Source organism: Oenanthe melanoleuca, chromosome 3 (genome assembly GCF_029582105.1).
Source record: "Oenanthe melanoleuca isolate GR-GAL-2019-014 chromosome 3, OMel1.0, whole genome shotgun sequence".
Classification (NCBI taxonomy): domain Eukaryota; kingdom Metazoa; phylum Chordata; class Aves; order Passeriformes; family Muscicapidae; genus Oenanthe; species Oenanthe melanoleuca.
Window position 1 is genome coordinate 18,791,053 of NC_079336.1, and position 11,022 is coordinate 18,802,074.

At 45.8% G+C, this 11,022-nt stretch overlaps 1 protein-coding gene across 1 annotated transcript; it reads left to right on the forward strand.

Annotated features, from left to right (window-relative positions):
* The first annotated feature begins 1,085 nt into the window (after positions 1-1,085).
* Positions 1,086-8,968, forward strand: FAM110C (family with sequence similarity 110 member C). The gene is given in 4 exon segments (XM_056487848.1): positions 1,086-1,426; positions 1,510-1,586; positions 1,588-2,354; positions 5,527-8,968. Coding segments are annotated over 3 exon segments (993 nt in total). The 5' UTR covers positions 1,086-1,237; the 3' UTR covers positions 2,315-2,354; positions 5,527-8,968.
* The last annotated feature ends 2,054 nt before the right edge of the window (positions 8,969-11,022 follow it).

The window sequence follows — 11,022 nt, forward strand, 5'->3', positions numbered from 1 at the left end:
TAAACTGGCTTTTGTTTCCTGTATTAGAACAAAAGATATCTATAATTCAGTTATTATACTGCATCTCACATGAGATCACGAGTTAAAGTTGGACTGCCCCAGGTGATTACCTATGACTTATAAGTCTCTGTCCCACCTGTTTGGAATTGCCAGCCCCAGGTGGGAATTCTGCTCTATTTTTCTAAAGGGCAAAGATTTGTGACATGCAGCTCAGACTGATGCCATTGCACCGCACTTTACACTTTACAGGGACAAACGGGTCCTGTCCCTGCTGCTGCTGCGGCCGCTGCACTGGGAAGGGCGGGATGCTGCCAGCACAGCTGGGGGCACAGCTGGGACATAGCTGGAGGCACAGCAGGGGCACAGCTGGGGGCACATGGGGCACAGCTGGGGGCACAGCAGGGGCACAGCTGGAGGCACAGCTGGAGGCACAGCAGGGGCACAGCTGGGGGCACATGGGGCACAGCTGGAGGCACAGCAGGGGGCACATGTGGCACAGCTGGGGGCACAGCTGGGGGCACAGCTAGGGGCACATGGGGCACAGCAGGGGCACAGCTGGAGGCACAGCAGGGGCACAGCTGGGGGCACAGCAGGGGCACAGCTGTGCTGCCCTCCCGGCTTGCCCGTACTCTGCTCTGCCGCTGCGCTCGGGAAGCCGGTCCCGTCCTTTCCTGATCGTTCCAAGGTGTCCCGCTGGAGCGCACGGCCGGGCAGCGACACCCGCGGGGGATCGCACGGCGAAAGGAGCGGGGCAAGGCGGTGCCGCCGAAGGGCAAGATGCGCTGGGGTCTCCCGGGCCCTGCCCTGCAGTAGTGCCCGTGCCCAGGAGGCGGCCCGGGGGAGATGTTCCTGTCGGAGCGAACCCTCCGGCTGCCGCGGTGCGGGACAGGCTCCCCCGGAGCCCCGGCCGGCGGCAGCGGGCAGCGGCGGGGCCGGGCGCTGCCCGCCAGCCCCGGGCGGATCTGCCTCCTTCCCTGCCCTCCCTGCCTCCTTCCCTGCGCTCCTTCCCTGCCCTCCCTGCCCTGCCTCCCTCCCTCCTGCCGGCCGGGATTGGCTGTGCCTGCCCGGGCGGGCGGGACGCGCTGCGCCCCGACGGTGCGGGGAGCGGGGAGCGCGGCCCTCGGAGCGCCCGCGCTGCCCTACACCGCGATTTTCCTTTTTAACCTTTTGGTTTTGTTTTCTTCTTATCCCACTTCCCTGTCGGGACTGAAGCAGGATCCGCGTCCCTGGGATTGCTATGCCAGCTGAACTCTCCCGGGCCGTGGGAATGCACGCCATCTCCGACCTGCACTCCTCGCTGCCCCTGCGGCTCCTCAACAAGGGGCCCGAGTACCTCCGCAGGCAGCTGGAGGCCGGCAAGCCGGGCAGGAAGAGTGCCGTGGAGAGACTGGCCGCCGATAAGGCCAAGTACGTGAAGAGCCAGCAGGTGATCAGCCGCAGGCAGGAGCCCGTCATCGCGCTCAGCTCGGCCTCGGAGAGCAGCAGCGAGAGCTGCTCCGCGGGGAGCAGGGCCCGGGCCGCGGGCGCCAGGCCGCTGGAGCCGGGCAGGGCCGGCAGCGCCTGCCGGGCCCCCCTGCAGCACGGCCCCCCCACCGCCCGCCGCAGCACTCGCCGCCAGGTGCGGCCCGATTCCCTGGTGATCTACCGCCAGAAATGCGAGCTTGGCAGAGGTCAGAGCCAGGAGAGCCCGCGGGGGAGCTTGGTGAGGAGGATCTTCAATGGGTCCATAAAGGAGAAGCAGCTGGCTCCCCCTGAGTTGCCCAGAGTCATGGAGGACATCGCAGCCACCGAGGGCAGCGAGCCTCTCTCGGCCGAGGGTGGTGACCGTGAGCCGAGCGACCATGGAGCGGTGCAGGCTGTCCCTGTGAGCGCTGAAGGGGCTGCGCTGTGTACGAAGGAGCACGAGAGACCCTCGAAACTGAGCGCACCTCCTGAGGAGGTCAAGGAGGTGAAGAGGAGAGGGCTCCATCGCTCCCAGTCAGACATCAGCTCTCGCTACTCCAAGTCCTTTGCTGAGTTTGACACTTTTTTCAAGTACTGTGGCCTGGAGCAGGAGGTCATTGAGGACCTTGGGAGAGAGAACTTCTCGGTGGTGTCTGACAACGTGTCCTTCAAGATCCGCAGCATCAGCGTGGCCACGTCGGAGAGCGAGTTCACGCGGCACAGCGGCGACGAGGGGCTGCTGGAGGACGAGCTCAGCGAGCAGGTGCCCAGCAGCACCTCCGTGGTGGAGCGCAACGCTCGCATCATCAAATGGCTGTACACGTGTAAGAAAGCCAAGGAGAGCAACACGGTGATGCAGGAACTGGCGTGATGACTTCATTCAGCATGCCTTGGAGCCTGCTGAACCCAAGGTGTGTGCAAAGCCTTGCCCTGGCAATTCGGGTTTCTCTTTCCGTTTTAGAGAGCAGTTCACTTCTCGTGGTTTATATTAGTCTTTTCAGGAAGGGCTGAAGGAAAATATATTTTGTTTGCCGCATGTTCCAAGTATGGCTTTTTTGCAATGCAGAAATCTGTGTTATTACAAAAACCAAAATACAAACAAGTAAATGCTTGCAGCTTGCCAGGTTTAGATCAGACCCCCCTCGAGGAAATTAAGGAGTCAGTGTCTGTGGAGGATGCCTGCACTTTGCAGATCCCTGCTTTGCAAGTATTCTATTTCTTTTAATTTCTCCTATATTAAATGCTAGGAAAAAACCTTAGAAAAGTATTCAACCTTTAGTTACAGTTATTTGGATAACAGACTGAACAGTCTACTACTAATTAGGAGCACACTGTATTTATACTGTACTGCTGAAACTAATACTCATCAGGAGTGCACTGTATTTACACTACACTGCTACAGTTTTCCCCTCTTTACTTTCCTTCACTCTCTCTCCTTCCCCTTGGCACCCCCAAGTATCAGGAAAGCAAAATGGAATCAATGCCCTGCTAACGTTCTTATTTCCTCCATGGCTTTCTGTTGGGACCATAAAAGGTTGTTCCAGGTGACCTCATAGCATTTCAGAGTTTGGTTTTTCCTCTGCCGTGGGTTTTGCTGTGTGGTTTGGTGCTGGTAGTTGGGAATGAGTTGTGCGGTTTGCCTTGATCAGAGGAGTACTCCACTGTTTTAAGCTAAAGAAATTAACACAAAAGTGTGGATCTAGGCTTAGGAATTAATTCCTTCTCAGACAGAACCAGAACAAACTTAGCTCTGGTAAAAGCCAGTGTCCTGGGTTTAATAAAAGTGGTGTTTATTTTGCGTGTGATCTCCTGAAAAAGAGCTATATTCATGGAGCCTGTGGTGTTGATAATATATGAGATAATGGTTTTTCTCCTTCCAGTACATAAAGCCCCTAGGATAAGTACTGCAGCTTACCATGAGGTATTTAAAAATTGCATGAGTAGGTCTTGATATGAAGGATTACATGTATATTTTCTGACAGTTCGTAATTGGTGCGTGAGAAGAACATCACTTGGTGTAGATGCAGCTGTTGATGCAGCATGTGGGTCTCATGCCTGTGTGGATGTGAGGCTATCATTCTAAATTCCTTTAATCCATATAAAGGCAAAAATCCATTTACTTGAAACTGGTTTTAATGATGTGAAATTCGGCTCACCTTTAGAATTAGAATTTTTCTCAAAAGTCTGTTTTCTTCCTGCAAGAGGAGGAAGACAGGGAGAGAGGCATTTTACAAACACTTTTCAAGGCCATGCTGATAAGAATGTTCTCAGGTATCTGGCTGACAATTTAAAAGAAGTGTCGTTATGTAACAAATCCTTTCCCAAATAATGTTAAAGAGAAGAAAGGGCTCTCCTGAACTAATCATTTCTCCTTGCTCATCATTCTGTGATAAAAGGCCAGGGAGATACACAAAATAAAATGGGAGGGTGGTGGTTTTGTCTTGCAGCTGCCAGCCTTGCTAAACAAGAGGATGGGAGGCAGATTCCAGCAAGCATGAACCACACAAGGAAAACAACCAAATAAAAGCCTGTTTGCTCCTGAATGCCCCTGGTGGGGGCAGGGTCCAGGTCATCACCACAGAGCTGGCACCAGAGGGACCAGCTGGTCCTTTCCCCATCCATTTGCAGGGTGCTGAGCGTGTCCAGTGCTGCAGCTGGGGCAGGAGATGTGGTGATCACCTCGGGGAGCATGCAGTCTGCAGAGGAGGTGCTGCACCAGGGCAAAGGCAAGGGCAGGAGCGTGGGAAGTACCAGGAGCTGAACCAGTGTAACCACACATGGGCTTGGTCAGGGGCTTTTTTATTCTTACCATATAAGATAAAATGGTAGTACACATCCTAACAAGGTGGTGAAAAGATCTCCATGAAATAAACAGCAAGTTTATTCAAGTGATCCTATGTTCATTCTGCAATAACTTCAATACCTAGAATAAGGGAGTACTTTGCTCTGGTAGCAATTTCCTTTGGCACCAAAGTTTTTGACAGCCTAGGAAAGACTAATTCAGAGGGTCCTTATTTATAAACCTAATTTTTAGAATACTAGGGCTGACTCACAGCTGTTGGATCTCATCTGTAGGTAGTTTCTGAAAACTGAGAGCATACTTATCATTTAGGCCACAGAAGTGGGAAGTTCAGAAAGGTCAGCTAAAAATACCTGTACATAGCACCCAGAATAAAGGACAAGGGTCATCAAGAGTTACCATAAGTTAAATACTACATTTACTGGACAGAATTTAAGGAGAGTTGTTAACACCATGTGATTGCAAGGTGAGTCTTGTAGTTCTGGTCTAAATTTTCATTCAGTTCTATGCTTTATCTGATAATACAGCATCGAGTTGGATATCTGTATGTTTTCACAATATCCCAGTATTTGGCTCTGTCTAGTTTGCTTATTAAAGAGCAGTGGACTCTGCTGGAAAGCAATGTACTCTTCCTGGTGTACACATCCTTAGAAGTTCCTGGTTTCCTACAGGGACTTGAAAATTGTTGCATCTTTTTTGGACAATAAGCCAGAAACCTCATTTCTGAAATCCCAACATTCTTTATGTATAAAACATCTTTCAAGGACTGCAGAGCTTTTATGGGCCAGCGATCATTCCATTCATATTTTATGTTCTCTGTTTAATTTTTCATGAGCTCTTTGGGACCTGGTGGAGCACCATGTAAATAAAAGAGCTGTTTGATGGATCAGGTTTTTAGTGTGTTTCATCAGAGAGGTGATTGCAGACTGTGGGTTGTGAGCTTCAGAAAATTGAGGTCCTTGGCAAGATGGTGATTGCTGTTTCTTGGTAGAAAGCTGCCTGGGTTCACCTCTGCAGTTCAGTTCCTCTCACTGTCAGTTCTGCTTGATTCTAGGAAGAGGGTTCACTCTGCATCCTTCTTCCTGAGCTGAATCAGGATTATTCAGCCTTGAGTTTCTCATAATTCTTAAATGGGTGGGCATTATTCAAGTGGAAATCTCCAGGGAGGGTAATTTACTATGTCGGCAGTAGCTGTAGGCAGGTGAAAGAAAGTTTTAGAGTATCACCTTATGCTTGTCTGATGTGATAAATAACAATTGACACTATTTTTCTTCTTTCTTCAGAATTGTTGACTTGGAAGTTGAACAAAACCAGACGCAGGAAGAAACTGTTCCTTCATCTGGCTTATGTGTACTTTGTCCAAGTTTAGTATTTTGTTATTCCTTCCTACCTTCACCCCCATCCCCTGGAAGCCTCAGTTTTGTTAAGCCCAAGAGTGTCCAAGACTGCAATGAAAAGTGGAGATTGTGAACTGTGCACAGCAAGACAGCAGGAAGCAAAGCCCCTGGAAAAGTGAAGCTTGACAGCAGCTGCCGTCCACAATAATATTCAACATCAGCTCACTGCCTCAGGGTGTCATTCCAGGCTGTGACAGAAAGTCTGTTTTGTGCATCCATCTCTCTCCAGCAATGAATTTGTCAACAGTGATGGGGAGAGAAAGTGGGAATGAGGTGGCAATGATTTCTGGATCAGGTGTTCCCTTGCAGACTGACTTCACCTGGATGCTCAAAGGCTCTGCCTTACCAAGGCAGTTTGATCAGAGCTCATCCTGACATCATTCACCATCATTTGCTTTGCTGGTGAGGACTAACTGTGGCATCCTTGTCTGAGATACTTGGCAAACGTTGTAAGCTAAACCCCTGCCAAACCTCTCTCTGAGAGCATGCAAGCCAAATTGTATCCATCCTGTTTGCTCTTGCTAGTTTGTCATGAAGCTTGCTCAGCCACTGATAAAAATAGCACCAAATCCTTCCAGGAGCATGGTTCCAAGAAACAGGTATTGAGGGAGGTTTTGCATTGTTTCTGCCTTGCAGAACAGTACAAATTGTTTGCAGTGTGTGCCTGACTCTGGCATGGCAAGCACTGCAAGGTTTGGCAGTTGTGGTGTAACACCTTTAGTTTTAGGCAGTGAGTGAGCAGGCTCTTGCAGAATGGCATTAGGGAGCTATGTGACGTGTTCCAGGCTCTGTAAAGCCACACTTCCCGAGGGTGGGTCTGGCTGTGCAAGGCAGCATCGCTGCCCTGCAAGGCAAGGAGGCATGTCAGGGCACAGCCCGGCCAGGGAATGTCCTGGTGACACCCAGTGCAGGCAGCACCTTACTCAGTATCATCAGTAAAATGCTTCATTTGGGCTGCCTGAGCTAAACACGTTGTAAAAGGTGATACTTGGGTCATTAGTGTGGTGAATGGGGCCTCTGCAGTCACTCATGGAATTTGCTGGCTGTGCCTCAAACACCCCAAGCTGTCATTGTTTGCTAGAAAATCAAAGCATTTCTACATGGACATTAGAAAACCACAAAGCAATTTAAAAAAAAAAAATTTAAAAAAAGCCAAAGCCACTTCCCCTTTCATCTTCAGTGATACCCATCTGTGAAAGCTGCTTGACTGGCATAATGTTTACTTCAGCTGTTGGTCCTGCAGGGGTTAAAAGTTTGTGTTGCCATGGTAGTGGAAGAGTTACCCTTGAAGAGCTCCTCCACATCACCTAAATATCCTGTGAGCTGCACTTCCATGGGTTTTAAATGTGCTTGTCAGTCCTTGGATGGTTAGTTCTCAATTACAGCACCAGTTTGGAAATGCAGTGTCTTCTGTTTCTAGTGTTAGGTACTAAGGCCTACATGTCTGAAGTTCTTAAGATAACTAGATAACAATTCCAGATAAAATAATTGTTGAACCCACTTTTCAGCAGGAGGAAAACATAGTTTATGTGAGCTCCTTCAAACTTAGAGAGAAGGTAGTATATGTGGATATTTTCTTACATAAAAAAATCTCTATATATATTTGTTACATTATTATAAAAGGATGATTCTCAGAAACTTCAAGATGCTGCTAATATGATAAGATTTATACACTGAAGGTGCAGGTTTTTAAAGATCACAGTCTAGGTTTATTAGTCAAAAACATAATCTGATGTATCCGTTCTGTTCATGCTCCCAGCAAGATGCTGTACCACATATATATTTCTATATCACAGCTAAGGAATGCTTTTCTTTGAAAATGTGGATGACTGTAGATAGCTCAGAGTGCAGGAAAAATCTTTGGAGTTACAATCCAGTGCTCTGCAACAGGAGAAGAGAATTAATTTGTTTTGTTTCCAAGGAAATTTTTTGTTTTCATTTTCAAACTTCTATTTCTTGTTCCTGTGTCACTGAACAGCTTTCAAAAGTAAGATGAAAGATATATTGCTCATGAGTTTTCAATATTAAGAAGGATTATGTTTAATTTGCTTGAAAATACCGAACATCAGCCTTTCTGAAAATCGGTGAGGGTTTATGGCAGAGGTTAGTGAAATCAGAACTGGGCCCATTCTGAATACTTCTTTAATTTCTCTTTTTGTCTTTGTGGATAGTTCAGTAGGGTTCAGGTGACTTTCCACACTGATACCACAAAATTTCTCTGTTTAAACTCTGTAGGAATGCCAAGCACTCCCATTTATTTCAGTGGTGATGTGGATCTGTCTAAGATCTTTGCCTGATAAGCTATAGATTCCCTTTAGTACCTTCTGGGGAAGCGAATAATTTACATTTCCTATATGTTAGAACAAAAAAGGATGACAGTCTTTCTGTCCCTGTACATTTTGGGAATGGGTAATTCAGTGCTTTTTCCAAATGATGAGAGCTCTGGTGTTTGTCCAGTTCCTGTTACTGTTACATGTAAAGGGTTTTCCTTTCTTCTGCTGAGTTTCAGTCATATCCTTCAAAATGAGAAGAACTTGCTGATGGTAGCCACTACCTATCTTTTTTCACAAAAAAAAAAAAAAAAAAAAAAAAAAAATTTTTTAGTTCAGTCTCTTTTTTTTTTTTTTTTTTTTTTTAACTATTTGATTGTAAAATATATCCTTTGGGATGGAATTTTCCAGCTTTGGTGTTGAACTGTGGAAAAGGGGGCTGTTGCAGTTTGAACAAAAGTTGTAGCAATGGAGTTGGTTTTCCAGTTGTCTGGGGAGCCTAAAACAGCGGCTGATGACAAAGGCTAATCATAAATTGAATTACTTTGTTTGACTAGAACTATGTAAACAAAATAGCCAAATGGGGTGCAAGTGTGCAGAGCAAATTGCTGTTTACACCCAAGTGTTTCATGGTTCTCCAGTGCTGTGACAAGGGGCAATGTGCACAGATGTGGCATAACAGGAGAAAGGTACAAAGTCTGGGGTTTATGGCCTGGAATATGGAGATAAGACTGAAATCTTTGCAATATACTGTAAATATTATGTACAGAAATCTATAAGAAATAGAGATTTTTCTATAAGTATATTACTTTTCTAAAGGATGTAAGTCTACGTGTTTTGTGAAATTGGCCAAGCATTACAATAGTGGAGATTAAGCAGAAACTTTCTTCTGGGGCAGGTTGTCCTGGGAAGTTTCTTGCATCTGCTTTTGAATCCTTTGAAATGGAATACCGGTCAGATGAGATACGGATGTTTCACCATTGTTATGTTTATATTCCTGTGAAAAAAGCTGTGTGCTATTGAATGCATACAAATAAAACTACCATTATGAGAGGTAACGTTTGTTTTTTTAAAGTATACTTTTATTTTGCTGTCTCCATTAAAGTGCTATTATTTTAAAGCTGAAATCCCATTAAGGAATCAGTTTCTTTGTGAGTGAGGCTGATACTCGACTGTGAACATCTGAAAGTGCAGTGCATCCCTGAACCATGCCCAGAGCCCTGGCTGAGAGCATGGAATCTTGCAAGGAGGTGGCACAACAGCAGCTCTCAATATCAGTAAATTTGAATTATATGAGGCTAAGGCTGTTCTACAACATTCTAATATATTTTATTTCAGAATATGGCTGAAAAGATAGAGTTTATTCCTGAAGGGTACTGAGTTTTTTCCAAATTTAGTATTATTTGGTCTTGCTCACTGTCAAAAGCTACAATGTGCTGCAGGCAATATCACATTCATCTCAACCAATGTCCAAAGTGGGAGGGAGCTTGAAATTCCACTTGGGAAATATATTATCTCCAGAATCTTTTAAGGAATCTGTTGTTTGACTGTTCTTTCCATAGAAAGAATTCAATATATTATGCTAAAATCTCTGTGTATTTATTTTGTGAAGAAAGCAGCAGAAATAATAGTTGCATACAGTGAGATTTTACCAGAAACCAATGCACTCCAGTTTCATAGTTATGATTTAGATATGGTCTAATGTGCTCAGACTCAAGTGTTTCACCAGATAGCATTTGAAGGCAACTTTAGGTAGAGCTAAAAGATGCTTGCTGTATAGATTGGGATCTTCCACAAAAAACCCAAGAGCAACTTTATTATTGCTGACACGGAAGGTTACATTTGTGACATGGGTCACAGTGCAAGGTATGAAGCAGGTCTGGAAAGGGTGAATCCATGGATCCCCCTTTCTCTGGAGGTGAGTCTCCCATAGCAAGCCTTGCTTATCTTGCTGCCTTAGAGAGGACAGAGCCATCATAGTCTGAGCATGACCCTGGGCTACAGCCCAGCTTAGCATTTAGGAACATTGCTCTTAAGTAATTATTCAGATAACACCTTTATCCCATATTTTATGAAGCCCAGTGGATTTCAGAAGTGAGGCTTGGCAAGCTCCTGCTCTCGGACTGACTGGTGCAAACAACCTTCAAAAGTCCACAGCTTACCCATCCACTGCTTTGCTTCTGATTCATCTCTGAGTAGTAAATAGGTGTTGGAAAGAAACCAGAAAAAAGGTCTTTTCAGGTGTACTGTAGATGTTGAGGCATTCTGAGCACACAACTGCAAAAGTACTTAGTATCTCCAAGAGCTTTTGCCAAAGAACAGCCTATGTCAGGAGCAGGAAAATACCAAATACAGGATTTGGCTTCATTCTGCAAAAAGATGCCTTCAAGTTATGAGGATGTTCTGTGATTGGGCTGTATTTATCCTGGCTTTATCCCATGGTACCAAAGGGGACTATTTCAATTCACTGAAGTATAATGTTGTAGAGAGAGGTGGTAGATGCCCCATCCTTGGAAATAAAATGAGTTTAGATAGGACTACTCTGCTCGTTTTCAGGCAATGATGCAACAGCAGTCTGTCAAGGTCTCCATGACAAAAGGAGTTGAGAATTTTGGTCAATTATAGTTGCCAATAAAATTTGTGATGTAGCAGAAAAACTAACAGTATCATAGAAAAGAAAAAAAAAACCCTCCAGGTTGAAGTCAGCTGCATATATCCACCTTCAGGAATCAGTCTAGTTACTGAAAGAACAGGAAATCCTGTAAAATTAGCTTGCACATTTATACTGGACTTGAGTTGCCTCAGCAGTTGATTAAAAATATCTAAGAGCTGTGATTGATTGGGTTTCAAAGTTTGCCTCAATCATCAAGAGCTCAGCAGTTTTTATGTTTTTTTCATAGGCAGTAGGAGGAACCAGAGGGTAGCAATCATCAGCACAAAACCCCATGATTATTGGTTGGTTATTGATCAGCATCAGAGCACTGAAGCAGCAAGCACCAAGATGTGGAGTCATACACAGAGAGGCAGGCACAGCTGGGCATGCAAAGAGGAGTGCTGTTCCTGTTCCTTCCTTTTAGCCCAGCCTCTTCTTGCATCACTGGTTCTCTCTCTG